General features: G+C 40.7%; 1 protein-coding gene across 1 annotated transcript; it reads right to left on the bottom strand.

Annotated features, from left to right (window-relative positions):
- Window positions 1–6,056: 6,056 nt before the first annotated feature.
- On the bottom strand, window positions 6,057–17,360 carry SRGN (serglycin). Its single transcript, XM_012762663.2, has 3 exons — window positions 17,191–17,360; window positions 9,382–9,529; window positions 6,057–6,994 (listed from the first exon to the last, which is right to left on the bottom strand). Exons 1-3 carry the CDS (start codon window positions 17,264–17,266, stop codon window positions 6,748–6,750), a joined length of 471 nt encoding a protein of 156 aa, XP_012618117.2. The 5' UTR covers window positions 17,267–17,360; the 3' UTR covers window positions 6,057–6,747.
- Between the last annotated feature and the right edge of the window lie 204 nt (window positions 17,361–17,564).

Raw genomic sequence — 17,564 nt, 5'->3', positions numbered from 1 at the left:
AGTCAACGGGCTGAATCAGAAGCACGTTGTTGCCACAGTCACACGGGAAAGTGGAAAGCTAAGTTGCAAGAACAGTGATACACTCGTGGAAGACATTTCCAGCAAAAAAAAATTGTTTAATCTTCTCAACAAGTCTAAAAGGTAGGTACTTTCATTATCCTCATTTTAAAAAGGAGGAAACTGAGGTACAGAGAGATAAACTAACTTATCTAAGGTTATCTATTCGGTAAGTGACAGAGCTTTGAACCCAGATGATCTGGCTCCAGCATCCACATGATTAACCCCTTTGCTATACTGCTCTCCACAGACAAACTTAGCTAAACAAGGTCACTTATCTAAAGTTACATAGTTGCTGGGGTGCGGTGGCTCAGGCCTATAATCCTAACCCTCTGGGAGGCCAAGGCGAGAGGATTTCTTGAGCTCAGGAGTTTAAGACCAGCCTGAGCAAGAGTGAGACCCCATCTCTGTCAAAAATAGAAAAATTAGCTGGGCATCCTGGTCCATGTCTGTGGTCCCATCTACTCAGGAGACTGAGGCAAGACAGTTGCTTGAGCTCAGGAGTCTGAGGTAGCAGTGAGCTATGATGATGCTGCTGCACTCTACCCAGGGTGACAAAGCGAGATTGTTTCTAAATAAATAGATACATAGCTAATAAAGAGTGAAACTGGTATTTAAGCCAGGACTTTGCAGTGCTAAAACTCATATTCTATCTACCAGTCTTATTGTCTCTCCATAGCTTAAAGTTCAATAGCACTCTTACCATGTCCCCTGATGGGAACATTTCCCACAAGGAACTACAACATCTGAATCTGCAGGAATGGGAAGCACAGATTCCTCAAGTAGTTTTGATGTTAAATGAGTCCTCTCATACTTCCACTCCTGGATTCCTGGACTCATGTGTTGTACCTGGTAAGGATGCAGAACCATATAAAGGCTATTGATTTAACATACGTACTGCATCGTGGATAGTGTCCTAACCTCAGTGTATCATAGGCAAGCTAGCATCTCAGTTGTGCCTTCAACAGGCCCATCATTCTGTCATGTTGGTGGCATCTAGGTGATGTGACAGATCCCATGGCTGTGTGCCCATTGCTGCACCTCCTTGTAAGTTGCCATGCAGTGTTATATGTGAAGTCCTACTGATGAATCAAACGCTCCATAAGCGTTTGATGCTGCTGAAGACCCCATGAGCAGGAAAGGCAAACCCATACCTGGAATACATTCTGTTCCTACTAGAACAAATCTCTGGCCCCTCTAGGATGGAAGGGACCTAATATAGACAGCTTGCCACCAGGGTCTCCTTCAGGGATAGTGCCATGTGAGTGGCTCTGCACTGAGCTCTGTTACTAGCATATTGGACATTTGGCAGCATTAGTGGCTAGATCAGTCTTAGTCAGTGGGAGCCTCCAACCCTGCCACTGTGGTCCTCCAGAAGTTCACCCTGCTAGCATCAGGGTGGCCTATGACAGAGGATGACTGACATCTACCAAAGTCGTTTTGTCTACCTGTTTGTTAATGTCTCTTCTGTGACAGATGCTTTCTGATGGGCATTAACATCTGATACAAAAATATTCACACTTTGTGTCTTCTCTTATTGGTCCATTCACATGCCTTTACCCTAGACTACTTTTTTTTTATGAGACAAGGGGTCTCACTCCGTCACCTGGGCCAGAGTGCAGCAATGTCATCATAGCTCACTGCATCCTCAAACTCTTGGCTCAAGCTATTCTCCTTCTTCAGCCTCCCAAGTAGCTAGAACTATAGGCGCACACCACCATGCTCAGCTAATTTTTCTATTACTGTTTTTTTGTAGAGATGGGGTCTTGCTCTTGCTCAGGCTGATCTCAAAATTCCTGGCCTCAAGCAATCCTTCCACCTCTGCTTCCCAAAGTGCTAGATTACAGGCATGAGCCACCATGCCTGGCCCATTCTACAGGTTTTTTTTTTTAAAGGTGATACTAATCTCTGACATTTCCCTTTGGATGAAATATTGTTTTTGATTTATTGGTTGATGGGGGAGGAGTAGTTTCAGAAATTTCCACCTGGTCTTCCCCGTTATAATAGTTCCTATCACACAAGTCAAGAAACCAATGTGGGGGTTGTACTAACCATCAAGTAAGCCCATTCTAATTATATACTCAGGGACTGGAAAAATGACCACTGTGAGCCAGACCTAGGTGAAGATTCTACTGACCACCTGTCCTCCTGACCACCTGAGGTTTACCTGACCACCATATGCTCCCGCTAACAGGGAGGCTATGATAATGCTTTGGGCCTGTGTATCAAAATCGACTCAGGTCCTGTGACCAACTGTCCTTGAGACATTTGAATATCCCCTTTTCCCCAGTAGAAAGTACCTGAGTGAATGGCCATAGGTTCCTTTGGCTAAGCATTAGGGGAATCAGCACTGCATATACATGGTGTCACAGGGGCCTTATTTCAGAGGAACTAGCCTCTCTCTAGTCAGTGGATTCCAGGTCTGAAAACTGACTTCGGTAAGAAAACTGGTCAAAATCATCACACATTTTTATTGAGGTAGTTGCCCTAAAGCTCCTGATTATCCATCCTTGATTTTTCTGGTTGAATAATGTGATGGTTTGTTTTAGGTGTCAATCTGACTGTACTAAGGGATACCTGGATAAAAAGCAAACCATTATTTCTGGGTGTGTCTGTAAGGCTGTCTCCATAGGAGATTAGTTTGTAAATTGGTGGATCGAGCGTGCAAGATCTACCCTCAATGTGGGCAGGCACCATCCAATCAGGTGGGGGCATGAATAGAACAAAAAGGCAGTAAGGTGAATTCACATGCTCTCCCTCCTGAAACTGAGACACCCTTCTTCTCTCGCTCTTGGACATCAGAACTCCAGGTCTTGCACAGTGTTCCCCAGGTTCTCAAGCCTTTAGCTTCAGACTAAGAGTTACATCATTGGCTTCCCTGGTTCTGAGGCCTTTGGACTTGGACAGCCATACCACCGGCTTTGCAAACGGCCTGTGGTGGGACTTCTCAGCCTCCATACTGGTACGAACCAATTGCCCTAATAAACCTTCTATCTATCTATCTATCTATCTATCTATCTATCTCCTATTGATTCTGTCTCTCTGGTGAGCCCTGCCTAATACAAATAGATTGAGCAATACCTTTGCTGGCTGCACAACTACCTAGCCCCTAGAGATGCTGCCTCCTAACTCAGTGCCCGTCAGTCTCCCCTGGATACTACTTTGACCTTGCTGCTTGTTATGATAATTGTACCACTTGGCTCCCGATGGCTGAGCACTACCACCTGGCCTCTCTTATTTGGTACCCATCATTCCCACTGCTATTAATGAGCACAGTTCTGTAACATCTACCACCAACCCTGCCTTTCAGAGGGAGGCCACCACCTATGACCCAGAGGTGCTGGTTCCTCTCACCAGTATGTTCATCGTTGCTTTGGCCTTCCTGCAGAACTGTCGTCTGGTGAGTTTTCAAGGCTTACATGATCTGTTCATTCTAGCATTCTCCTTTCCTTAAACCTTTTAACCCCTTCTTCCACAGCCTGTCATGGCAGTTATAGTATTTCTACTTCACTTAAGAGTAGACTGTCACTTTCTCCAGGTTTATAAGAACCATTCCAGCAGGGTATCAGCACCTTGTCCTGGGGTTCTTGCCAGAGTGCTAAAACCTATATCCCAGAGAAGTATTCCCACATTTTATAAGAAAGTAAGGCTGTATCTTGGCTGGGTGCGATGGCTCACGCCTGTAATCCTAGCACTCTGGGAGGCCGAGGCGGGAAGATCGCTCAAGGTCAGGAGTTTGAAACCAGCTGAGCAAGAGCGAGACCCCATCTCTACTAAAAATAGAAAGAAATTAATTGGCCAACTAAAAATATATAGAAAAAATTATCCAGGCATAGTGGCGCATGCCTGTAGTCGCAGCTACTCAAGAGGCTGAGGCAGAAGGATTGCTTGATCCCAGGAGTTTGAGGTTGCTGTAAGCTAGGCTAATGCCATGGCACTCTAGCCAGGGCAACAGAACGAGAGAAAGGAAAGACAGAAAGACAGAAAGACAGAAAGACAGAAAGACAGAAAGACAGAAAGACAGAAAGAAAGAAAGAAAGAAAGAAAGAAAGAAAGAAAGAAAGAAAGAAAGAAAGATTGATTAGTTAGTTATCAAAAAGATTAAATTACCAATAAATAAAAAACAATATTTCATCCTAAGGGGAATGTCCCACATTGCTAAACACTCCTTTATCCAACTTTATGTTCTATCCCCATCCCTGGATCCAGCACCTCTAGAATTGAGTCTCATAGATGCTCTTTGAGCTTTATGTGTCAGCTAAGCTGTATAGAACCTTCAGAGTATATTACCTTTTCTCCTTAGCAGGCCCAACACTTCCCTGTTGGTTTATATTGTGATTTATCTTTGATATTCATCTGGTGGCTAAAAGGGGAGGTGGGGACAGATCTTGAAGGAAGGTGCATATAGTCTTTAAAGGTAGAGGTCTCTTAATCATCTTCAAAAGGAAAGCATTAGTTGTTTTTTTAATTTATTTTTTATTTTTTTATTTCAGCATATTACAGGGGCACAAATGTTTAGGTTACTTATATTGCTTTTGCCCCACCCGAATCAGAGCTTCAAGTGTGTCCATCCCCCAGACAGTGTGCACCACACCCAGTAGGTGTGAATATACCCATCCCCTCCTCCCCCTCCCACCTGCCCAACACCCAATAAATGTTACTTCTATATGTGCACTTAAGTATTGACCAGTTAGTATCAATTTGATGGTGAGTACATGTGGTGCTTGTTAAGCATTAGTTCTTAGAGAGTGGGCCTCTTCTACAGGTTCAGAGAGTTCAAGGGAATCTGGGGACTCAGGATCTGAATATATCAACCCAGATGTCTCCATCTCTCAGGGTCCCTTTTGTTCCCAGTCAGGCCCCTGAGCTTGCGTGACAGTCTTGGCTAGGTTGACAATTTAACATTCTTTGAACTTTGCTACTCCACTAAGTCCAGGGCCTGAGCCTCAGCTTTTTCTGCCCTTCCACCACAGAAGAGAATTTGTTTCCTTTTGTTTCTTTTTTCTTTTTCTTTTTTTCTGGTTTTCACATTTAGCCTTTAATTAATCATCCTTGGTTTTTTAATTATCTCTTTCAAAAGCATTAATTCCAGCAATAGCCATCCAATACCATTGTCTTTATAATTACTACTGCCCCATATTGCTCAAATGCCTAGTATATTGCACCCTGGTGCTCCCTTCCATGGGAATACCATCCCAGTTCATCACCAGTGAAAGCTTTAGCAATTGCAAGGCTATCTCATACCTGTGCTCCATCCACAGCCAGGGATGGAGTCCTCATTGCCAGCCAGGGGGCAGGCAATCTAGTTCCCAGATCCCATCTTAGCACCCATTTTCTACACCTCCTGGCACTAACTGTCACAAGTTGTATTCTCCAAGGAGCAAATTCTGAGATGGAAAGTAGCAGAAAGTTTGTAGGGGAGCACTCTCAGGAGGACACCTGTGAGGGGAATGGAAGGAAGCCATACTGAGTAAAGGAAGAAATTGAGCTGCAAAGTAGTCCTGACAAAGCCTCAGCTGACGCCAAAGGGAGTTCTGAATCTATATGGCCCTTCTGAGTTCAGGGGAGTGACCAGGCCTCTATATGCCCACGCCAAGCAGTCATTGGATGCAGACTACCCTGCAAAGGGGCATGACTTGGGCAAGGTGGCTCTTTTCAGCAGAGATTAATCAGAGTAAGTCCTCAGTTCTGAAGAGTGGATCTGGATGGTGCAGAACAGAATCATCCGTGACAGTGGTGCTGGGGGGCTTCTCAGAACTGAGGGGAAGAGAGACGGGACTATCCTTCAGGTGAGGAAGTGTTTCGACAAGTGTAACCCTCTTTCCTTATCTGCCTGTTAATATGGCAGGATTCTGGTTGCAAAATTTGACTCACCGTAAAATAATTTTAAAGATGTTTTGTTGATGAGACTTCTAGGGAAATATCTGGCCAAAAATAATTATTTCTAAAATTAATTATTTCCTGAGTTTAGAACAAGAGATCCCAGACAGCTTTAACCCTTTAGTTATATTTCTGCTTTAATAGAGTAACGTTTGAAAATACACAGATATCCAGGGAAAAAAAGTAAAGCAGTATGAGGTATTGAGAGCACAACTGTGCTTTAATTTGGGTCTTAAGTTTCTAATTGTAATAGCTATCATACTTCTAGATAAACAATGTCCACTAGATGCCAGTGGATGTGTCTCTGCAGACACATCCAATGGCAATAGTATAGTACACTGCACTTTGTAGCACGTGTCAAATACCCATTCTGTGAATTCACTGTGTTTCATCTTGTTTTTTGTTTTGTTTTCATAAGAAAAGGAGCATATCACAGAGTAAGGTTTCTGAAGACTTAGCTATGAAATATTGCCTGTCAATTTGCTTCTCAAACCGAAATTTTAAAAAACAGTATAATTTATTATTGAAAGCAATTTTATAGATGTGGGAATCTGATTAATTTCACAGTGATACTGGTTGAATATAATACTCAGAAATGCAGGTATTTTCCAGAACAATAGGATAGATAACAGAATTAAAGAATAATTCTTTAATAATTCACAAGGGAAAAAAAGATGATAAAATTTAAGCTTCTTTTTAAAATGTTTTACAATTTCTATAAAACTCTTTCTCCCAAGATAAATCATTTAACCATGGTACCCAAACATACTGAATACATTGCCTGGTGTCAAGGTGGGGAAACCCTCTCTTTTATATAATAAAATTCTCTTCGGATCCATCTTGACCCAAGTCCTGGTTGTTTGACGGCAGATTCCTGGCAAGAGACTTAGGGTTGTAATAGAAAGCATCACTTTCATCTACTGGCTGGTAATCTGGTTCCATTTCAGTTAGGAAGCCACTTCCAAATTCAGAGCCGGAGCCGGAGCCGGAGCCGGAGCCAGAGCCTGACCCAGAGAAGTCTTCAGAAATGGGGAAGATATCATCCATATTCTGGAATCTTGTTATTTGAAAGTATGAAAGAAAAATGAAAAACACAGTAAAGTTTAAGCTATAAGGAGGATAACTATAATAGTTTTTTAAGATAACGAAATATATGCAGCCACCCAATTGCTCAAGTTAAGAGTTAAAAGCTTCCCAACTATTCAATGCTTTAAAGCAAAAAAAAAAAAAGTCAAATTTTCTTATGTATTTACCTATACTTATTGTACCTAACTCATTGCACTTACCAATTCCACATCTATTGCAGACTCACATAAACAATGTTAATTTTCTTATCACTAGCATAGCAACTCTATATTTGAAATTTCCTCCTGGAGTCATTTTTGTAAAAAAAACCTCTTTTATCATTTTCTCCCTAAAAAAGGACAAGCAACTAAGTCTACCTAGACAGATGACATTTTTTTCTTAAATCAAAATTTCCATGAAACTTCTAATAGTTTACAGTACTTCAAGAAAGCTCACTTTTGAAAAATTCTGTGTAACAAGTTAAGCATTATATATACCAGCATATTAACATTTCATTTCTTCCCCACAAAACACCCCAGTCCAGGTGTGGTGGCTCATGCCTGTAATCCTAGCACAGGGAGGAGAAGTGAAGCCAAATAGGGGATAGGGAGGTAACCCACAGATTAGATTAGTAATGGGTGTGAGGACAAAAGAGTCCAGTATCTGCACAGAGGCAGGGACCATTTGTCCATAGTGACAGGAGGGAAAGCAGAATGTCAGAGTGAGAAGCAGTTACTGGTTTTGGGGATGGAAAATAGGAGAGATATTAGGAGAGAAGAAATGGTGTGAAAGAATTGTTTTGGAGATTTGGGGTTAGTCCCCTAATGTTTTAGATTTAAATGAATTATTATCAAAACCCATGACTTAAAAGTAATGGAGCATGCTGTAATATTATGTTCAAACTCAATGCTGTGGTTTTAAAGTCAGAGCACAGGGGTAGGACTGCAAAGTTGCATTTTGAGAATTGCTATGATATAATCTCTAGTGCAGAGAATGCCAGTGATAAACAAAGTCACCAAGATCCTCAAAGAGATCACAGATTTTCCTGATTTGGGGCATGATGATTTACCTGGTTTTGAGGACAATGATTTTCTAGGTTTGAGCCTGAAGACTAAAACATTTATGAAAATCCTTTTCTTAATACATTTTTGCTACATGCTGTATAACGTTGGTATTCATTGAAATAATGAATTCGAATATAATTGAAATTTTTGTTACTTATGAATTTATACTGGGTATTTTTTACAGGATTAAAGTAGGTTTTATTTGATCAAAAAGAAGTTTGGGCCAGGCGGGGTGGCTCACGCCTGTAATCCTAGCACTCTGGGAGGCCGAGGCAGGAGGATTACTCAAGGTCAGGGGTTCGAAACCAGCCTGAGCAAGAGTGAGATCCTGTCTCTACTAAAAATAGAAAGAAATTAATTGGCCAACTAAAAACATATAGGAAAAATTAGCCAAATTAATAAATTAAAAAAAGAAGTTTGGTTTTTGTTTTCCAAGTCATGGCCATTTATTCTTCCTTTCTCTATTTTTTTTAATCATTACTATCTAATTTCAGAATATTTTAATCATCCTCCCCCAAAAAACTCATACCCCTTAACAGTCACTCCTGATTCCTCCCTCGCTGTAGCCCCTGGCCACAGCCCCTGGCAACTACTTTTCTAACTTCTACCTCTAGGGATTTGCCTATTTGGAACATGTTTGGTAAGTGGAATCATACGATATGTGGCTTTTTGTGCCTGGCTTCTTTCATTCTGCATAGTGTTTCCAAGATTCATCTATGTTGTAGCATATATCAGTACTTCATTATTTTCATGGCCAAATAATATTCCTTTGTATGGATATATGACATTTTGTTTATTCAGTGATGAATTCCTATTGGATTTTAATATATAATATGTTTTGTTTACATAAATAAAACAATGTTCAATCATTTTCAGTACTTGTTGGTGAAAAGTACTCAATGATCGTCTCAGCCACTCACAAAAAAAAACCTTGCAAAAACGTATATGAATTATGTATACTTATAACTCCATATATCAGTATATACCGTACAATTTTACCATCTACTGAACAATAAAAACCAAACTACTAAAGCATGCGCTTGGAGAAAAACTCTGAACAATCTTCCCACTTCTGTGCCAAGATTTCAACAGAGATTCTATAATTACAACCACTTTAAAATCAGGCCAGGCACAGTGGCTCATGCCTGTATGTAATCCCAGAACTTTGGGAGGCTGAGGCAGGAGGACTGCTTGAGCCCAGGAGTTTGAGATAAGCCTGGGCAGCATAGCGAGACCCTGTCTCTAAAACAAACAAACAAACAAACAAACAAACAAACAAACAAAAAGAATTAAAATCAGAAGAAAGTCCACTTACGAAAAAGGGTCAGTCCTTGGAGGGAAGATCCTGTTGGATTCACCTGGAGCAAGGTCGAACATTGGTCCCTTTTCATCAATGCAGTTTGCAGAATTACTGTTGGGATTGCAGCGGACCCACTGGTACCTGGCTCTCCGCATAGGATAACCTGCCCAAACAAGGGAACCCACATAGTTAATAAATATTTATTACGGAGCTTCTAATCAGTCCCTAAGAAGTTCTTAACTAAATAGATTCTAAACTTGGGAGAAGGTAAAATGTGGACAGGTTTTGGAATCAATTTCCTGAGTGAAGTCCCCAGCTCTGTTACTGATAGTTATGAAACCTTAACTTCTCTGAAACTCCACTGCAAAATGAAGATACCAAGAGTCATAGCTTGTCACAAAAATTAAATGAGAAAATGCTTATAAAGACCTGAATGTGGCGCCAGGCCCAAAGCCTGCCTCTTTTTATAGAGATGAGTCAAATCAGTTCAGAAAGGTTAAGGCATACACTGACGAGTACCTGTGATATTACAGAATCCTAGTTCTTGTGTTTTAGGACCAGATGGTGTCCTTCAGAATGAAAAGTTTACCTAAAAACTTGTCCTTAGCCTGGTGCAGTGGCCTGTGCCTGTAATCTTAGCACTTTAGGAGGCCAGGAGTTCCAGACCAGCCTAAGCAACATAGTGAGACCTGTCTCTACGAAAAATAAAAAAATTATCCTGTCGTGGTGGCACACACCCGTAGTCCCAGCTACTAGGGAGGCTGGGTCAGAAGGATGGCTTGAGCCCAGGAATTTGAGGTTGCTGTGAGCTATGATGACACCACTGCACTCTAGCCCTGGCAACAGAGCAAGACCCTATCTCAAAAAAAAGGCAGCAAAACGTATCCTCTTTCTTTGCACTCAGACTTCATAAGAATAAGACTGTTCTATTCACAGAGGAACAAATTGGAATATCAAGTTTCTCACAGCTTCTTTTGGACTGAATTTCTAGGGAAGAGGCTCCAAATGTAGTGTTATGAGGTTGTATGGGAGATCGTTTATTAGTTCATAAAATAAAATCTTCATTGCTCAATTCAGCAAGGATGGAGGCCTGGTGTGAGAAATACTTCACCGTTCTTCAAAAGGTCATCTCCTCCCCACCCCAAGCACACACTTTATTCTAACTAACAAGTGCTACTAATAATTACCTAGCAAGAAGGAACATGTCTAGAATTCTTGAGAAATAGCACAAGACAATGTAAAACACTCAGACAAATTATACTCATGAGAGAGAATATCAACCAAATGTTTAAAAAGTAGTTATTGAAAATCCTGTGTAGCATCATGGAGAAACCTACCTTTAAAAATGAGTACAAAATCAGAATACCACTTTGTATGCATAATAGTTTCAACTATACAAACAGATACTGGAGGGAAATGGGAGGAAATACACAAAAATAACTGTGGTGGTAGAATCTTTGGTGATTTTTTTCTCATTTTGTTTTCTAAATTGCTATAACAATATTCTTTTAAAAATATAAATATTAAAAAACTCTAGACAAAAAGTAAATATTCTCCCATTGGTTTGTCTTTCTCTTTCTTTCTTTCTTTCTTTCTTTCTTTCTTTCTTTCCTTCTTTCTTTCTTTCTTTCTTTCTTTTCTTTGGAACTAATATTCTATCATAATCTTCCCTATGACTCCTGAGTATAGCTTACAGCGTCTAGTCTGGGACAGCTAGTTGTCCAAAATGGGTTAGCTCTGTCACTGCCTGGAGGCTGGGGACAAGGCAGGCAAGATGACATCTCAATGTCTGCCTGTTACTCACTGTGTGATCTTGGCCAGCTTAACCTTCCTGCACCTCAATTTCCTCTTCTGTAAATGGGAACAGTAACAGATTAACAATGAGATATAAACGTTAGGTTCTTAGAATGGGACCCAGCACCATGGTCAGAGCTCTTTAATGCTACTTTCTCTGATAATAGGGAGGAGGAGAACAATGACCTATGTCTGGCAGCAGACAACTTGTAAATTTTAATTTAAATGCAAATTCTTATTCTACCATGTAGTACCCTCTGACCATCAATTTATGGTCTTTCAAATCTGAATAATGGTATCCCAAAGAGTTGCTGTTTAAATGAGATAAAAGAATGTGAAGTACTCAGCACAAGCCTTCACACATGGTAGGTTATTTCCTACTATTTGCAACTTATTTCTCCTTTTCTGATTTATTTTCCCCGAGACAGCATTAGTTTGGCATCTAATTGCTACTTAGAAGCTTCTTCTTGTAGGTGGGATAAAAATCCAACATCTCCAGCAGAGGGCAATGTCTTCACACCCCATGCAGTCTAGACTAGCACTGTCCAACAGAAACATAAAGCAAACCGCACAGGGCATTTCAAATGTTCTACCAGCCATATTTAAAAAAAAAAAAAAAAACCAAACAGGTGAAATTAATTTTAATACATCGTATTTAACCCCATATATTCAAAATATTTTCATTTAACATATAATCAACATAAAAGTTATTAATGGGATATATTGCATTCTTTATTCATCCCAAGTGTTCCAAATCACGCATATTTTACATTACAGCATGTCTCAAAGTGTTCGGTAGCCACAGGTGGCTCATGGCTACTGTATTGGACAGAGCAGGTCTAGGCAATCTCCTCTGCATGTGGCTGACACACTGGACACCAGTGCTTACTTGCATGGGAAGTTAAATGGAAAAAGAAAAATAATGCTTTATGAGGAAGCATCCAGGTGAAAGACTACATCTTTTCACTAGTATAACAAACACAACTCTGGCAAATTCCTTTATTTTATTTTATTTTATTTCCATTTTCAGTTGGCCAATTAACGTTTTTTTTTTTTTTTATTTTTAGTAGAGACGGGGTCTCAGCTCTTGCTCAGGCTGGTCTTGAACTTCTGAGCTCCAATGATCCACCCGCCTCGGCCTCCCAGAGAGCTAGGATTACAGGCGTGAGCCACAGCGCCCGGCCAACTCTGGCAAATTAATAAAAAATATTTCTAAGGCCGGGTGCGGTGGCTCACACCTGTAATCCTAGCACTCTGGGAGGCCGAGGCAGGAGGATCGCTCGAGGTCAGGAGTTTGAAACCAGCCTGAGCAATAGTGAGACCTCCTCGTCTCTACTATAAATAGAAAGAAATTAATTGGCCAACTAATATATATAGAAAAAATTAGCCGGGCTTGGTGGCACATGCCTATAGTCCCAGCTACTCTGGAAGCTGAGGCAGGAGGATCCCTTGAGTCCAGGAGTTTGAGGTTGCTGTGAGCTAGGCTGACGCCATGGCACTCACTCTAGCCTGGGCAACAAAGCGAGACTCTGTCTCAAAAAAAAAAAGAAAGAAAGAAAGAAAGAAAAAATATATATATATATATTTCTAAGATACAAAATTCACCCATAGTTCAGAATCTCAGCTTTTAAAATTTAAAAAGCAGGCTTTCTTTGGGGGGCATGTTCAAAATGTAAAAGCAACTCTGGTGATGGTTGTAGAATTCCATGAATATACTGCAAACCATTGGATTGAACACTTTAAATGGGTTAATTTTATGGTATGGGAACACTATCGTTTTTGGGGAGGAGGGAACACTATCTTAATAAAGCTGTTTTCAGTCAGCATTTTTTCATGAAATTAAGATTTAAAAAAAAAAATAAACACATAAAAATAAAGCTGTTAAGGCCAGGCACGGTGGCTCACGCCTATAATCCTAGCATAGCACTCTGGGAGGCCAAGAACAGAGAATCGCCTGAGTTTAGCAGTTCAAGACCAGCCTGAGCAAGCGTGAGGCCCCATCTCTACTAAAAATAGAAAAATAAGCTGGGTGTGGTGGTGCACGCGTGTGGTGCCAGCTACTTGGGAGGCTGAGGAAGAAGGATTGCTTGAGCCCAGGAGTTTGAGGTTACTGTGAGCTAGACTGATGCTATGGCACATTAGCCTGGAGGACAGAAAGAGACTCTATCTCAAAAAAAAAAAAAAAGGCTATTAAAAATATATATAAACAAATCAAAGGTAGAAGTGCTTCCACTCCAAAAGTCTACTTAATTTGGGGCCGATGTTGTAAAATGTACTTAAAAATAAAGAACATGGTTACAGGCACAACATTCCTAACATAGCTATTCAAGAGTGTTGGCAAAACGTGAAAAGGTATGGTTCCAACACCTGAAGTTTCAGAACATCTTGACTCTCTCTTGTTTGAAATAAATGTCTTATGATTATTGTAATTTAAAAATTAAAAGGGAGTATTCTCATGGACAGAAAGGTTATCTTCCTAAAAGACCCACTTATAGGATCTGCTGGCTACTTTTGTAGTGAATTCCAGGGCAAAGAATGATTTTTATCTGAACATCTTCCCCTACTTGCCCTCCCACCTCTCCCCAACTCCCAAGTCCTTGTTTACCAAAATACTTTCTATGAGTAATAGTTACCAGAACAACTTTCTCCAGTAGGCACTCTGTATCTTTTTATATTATGGTACTAATTTTTCCGCCAACATAATCACAATTTACTAATTTCCTATTTTTAATGGAAACTTAAGCAGTACCTACCATGAAGGGGAGAAATGTCTGAGCTGGAGTTACTTCTTATTGGCCTATCTACCCTACAAGATAGATAAGCTCCCCTGCCCTTGCATGGTTTGATAAGCTATAAAAAACTCCAAGTTTACTTTCAATTTCTCCCTCCATGCAGTGGGAAACAGTCAAAGGAAGGTTTTTTGTTTTAATTAAAGAAACTCTGTAATCCACAAGCTGCAGTAAAGCTAATTCTGACCTTGAAACCAGATGACCAGTACTGCCATTGATTAGCCGTAATGGGCCTTAGGCAAGATTCACAAATTTTCTGCAAGGGTTTGATGTGTGGAGCAAATGAGATGATGAATGTCAGATCTAGCTTTCTCCTCTATGAATTGGTGCTAATTCCTCCTCACGGGGAATGTGATGCTGATTACCACGGAATGGATGTGGAAATCACTTTACAAACGCAGCACACCTGGGAGGAATCAATATCATTACTGAGATCTAGGAGACAGTGTAGAGCGGTCACATGGTCTAGAACTGGCCCCCTTGGTCACACCTGAGGGTGGAGGTTCCATTTTCTCTCTGTACGGGCATCTTTGAAAAGGAGAGGCAAGAAGAGTGTAGGATTCACAGAACTAATCAATAATCTCCTGGAGCTCCACGTTAAGCAGATTAGCCCTCTGTGCTCTCCAGGCTTTCCCACAGAGCCCCAAATTTCCATTTCTTTGTGCTCAGTAGACACAGTTTCACACCATGTCTTTACTTGGCTTTGACTTACAGGAAAAATAAGTATATTATGGGCTGAACGGTGCCCCCTCAAATTCATAGGTTGAAGTTCTAACCTGTAGTGCTTCACAAGGTGAGATTATTTGGAAATAGGGTCATTGCAGATGTAATCAGTTAAGATGAGGTTGTTAGGGTGACTCTAATCCAATGACTGGTGTCTTTATAAGAAGAGGGTCTTAGGACGAAGATGCGTGGAGGAAAGGCCGCGCAAAGACAAGGCAGAAGGTGCCATCATAAGGTAAGGAGAGCGGCCTCAAAATGAAACCAACCCGGCCAACACCTTGATCTTGAACTGTGAGGAAATCAATTCCTGTTGTTTAAGCCACACGCTCTGTGGTACTGCCTTATGGCAGCCCCGGCAAACTAATACAGTAACTAAGATAGTTTTGAATGTGCTCAGTAAAAGCAAGCCAAGAGCCTAGTTAATTTGATCATTCAAACCAATGGTTTAAGTAAACATTTCTTAGAAGATGGGGGAAGAATGTTATCCAGATCACATCTGGGGTCACGTGGAGGTGATGAAATGGTGTCGTGGCTCTTTGTGTTGCAGCTCGTGATGCGATCACTCAGACATGCAGCCATGGGTGGGCATGTGTTGCCCTTCGTGTTCACATGTGGGCACACGCCTTGAGTTCAGTACCAAGTTCAGTGCCTTTCTTTGTATACTCTCTAGTTTGTCAGTTCATTCATTGTCTCTTTTTTTGGTTTCCTTTTCTAACAAAGAGCTGAATCTACCAGATGATGACATAAACGCTAGCATTTTATACAATTTCATGATGATTTCCTTTTTTCTTCATTTCTTTCTAAGGAATACATACTATACAAGGAACATTTTTTGTTTTCATTCTAGTTTTACTTAATGAATCATAGTGGGAAATGTGATATTTCTGGGAAATTTTGAAAATATAAAGACTTCCATAGCTCTGGTTGGGGTATGCCCAACACCACCTGGTCACTCAAGTCTGTGCTACAAGTACAGACCTCTCTGCTCTCGACCTCGCCAGAATACATCGTTATTAGAGAATTATTTCATCAAGCCGAAGATTTTCCCTGAAAAGATCCAAGTAAAACCTGTTCCCTACAATGAACAATGTTTTATACTTTAAAAATAAATAGATTAATGAAGTTTCAGCAACATTACTTGGTGTTTCTCTTCAATGTTGACATCATTAGAAGAAAATGATTTTATAATTTTCCAATGTAAAATGAATGTCTCTGAGATCAACTGTGAGATTCCATTTCCGTAGGAAGTAAGATCATGACAACTAGAAGTCACTTTGAAGAAACAAATTCAGGGCACATATGTCACTGTGACTCAACATTTCCCTTACGAGTTGGGGGAACTTCATGTTTTTCTACTATAAGTTCTAGCATCTATTTATCCGGCCATGACCTCTGTCTTTTATTTAGACACTATTCCTTATTTACCAAAGGAGAAGATATGGTATTTTCTTACAAACTGATCATTTTCATGTTCTTGGTCATTAGAGGTTTTAAGTTGTTTCAGTTTGACTACACAACCCTAAATGATAGAGAAACCTAAGAAGGTATTTCCAAATGTGATGTTTCTCTGAGCAACAAAGCAACAGCACAAATACTAACATTCTCTGGCTTCTCTTTCAAATCTGAGAGGGTTTGCATTAACTATATCTAACCATAATTGAATTTTCAGTAAGAATCAAATTAAAAAGAAAAAAATACACAGAGTCAAATTTACTCTGATTAAAAAATAGCATCTCAGGCCAGGCGCGGTGGCTCACGCCTGTAATCCTAGCTCTCTGGGAGGCCGAGGCGGGCAGATTGCTCGAGGTCAGGAGTTCGAAACCAGCCTGAGCAAGAGCGAGACCCCGTCTCTACTATAAATAGAAAGAAATTAATTGGCCAACTAATATATACACAAAAAATTAGCCAGGCATGGTGGCTCATGCCTGTAGTCCCAGCTACTTGGGAGGCTGAGGCAGGAGGATTGCTTGAGCCAGGAGTTTGAGGTTGCTGTGAGCTAGGCTGACGCCATGGCACTCACTCTAGCCTGGGCAACAAAGCGAGACTCTGTCTCAAAAAAAAAAAAAAAAAATAGCATCTCGTAGTGTTAAAAATAATGTTTTTAAATGCATTAAAAATATCATGCATGAAAACCTGGGGTTGATACAGACACTCAGGGGTAGGTAGATATTCCAAAACACTCAAAGGTGCTGTCTCCTCCATCCAACTGACACACGAGTCATTTTCTATAGTCCCTTGTTGTGCTTTTTAAATTTATAAACCATGCATTTTCATCTAAAAATAAAATAGCACATTTTCATCATTGTAAGAGTTTACAAGACTGTACCTGCCTCGGAGTTTAATTTTTCTTGGTACCAAACTGAACTCACATCAAGGAGTTCAGCCACCCCAGGTCTTTCTTCTTTGCCTCCTTCCCCACAATATTATGCATTTTGTACCTTAAAATGAGCATAATCACTTGTGTGGACTCTGGGGCTCACAAAGAAGATTACAGAGGAACAAGACTCCTGAGTCTTACCTTGAACTGAAGATTCCAAAACCAGGATGAGGGTGAGAGCAAGGACGAGCCCACTGCACTTGAGTAGCCGCTGCATCACGACCAGCTCACTCCAGCCCCACCGGCTGCACGCCAACCTCACGATTAGGAAATGTAGCACTGTGCTCTCTGTCCCTTTTAGAAAAGGTTCCAAAACCTCAAACCCTGCCCAGAACTCACGTCACAATTTCCTGAACAAATAGAAAGAGATCCACATCAAAACCCAGAAATAAAGGAGGGGGTTAAGGCAGCAAAATAACTATTCATACCCATTATGAAACTGCACCGGACTCTCCCCAGGCCTCCTTTTTCAAAAGTTTTGCTGTTTGCCACTTGCCTGTTAGAAACTTTTTCCC

This window comes from Microcebus murinus, chromosome 14 (assembly GCF_040939455.1).
Source record: "Microcebus murinus isolate Inina chromosome 14, M.murinus_Inina_mat1.0, whole genome shotgun sequence".
Lineage (NCBI taxonomy): Eukaryota > Metazoa > Chordata > Mammalia > Primates > Cheirogaleidae > Microcebus > Microcebus murinus.
The sequence above is the reverse complement of the archived record's forward strand: the minus strand, read 5'-3'. Positions and strand labels throughout refer to the sequence as shown.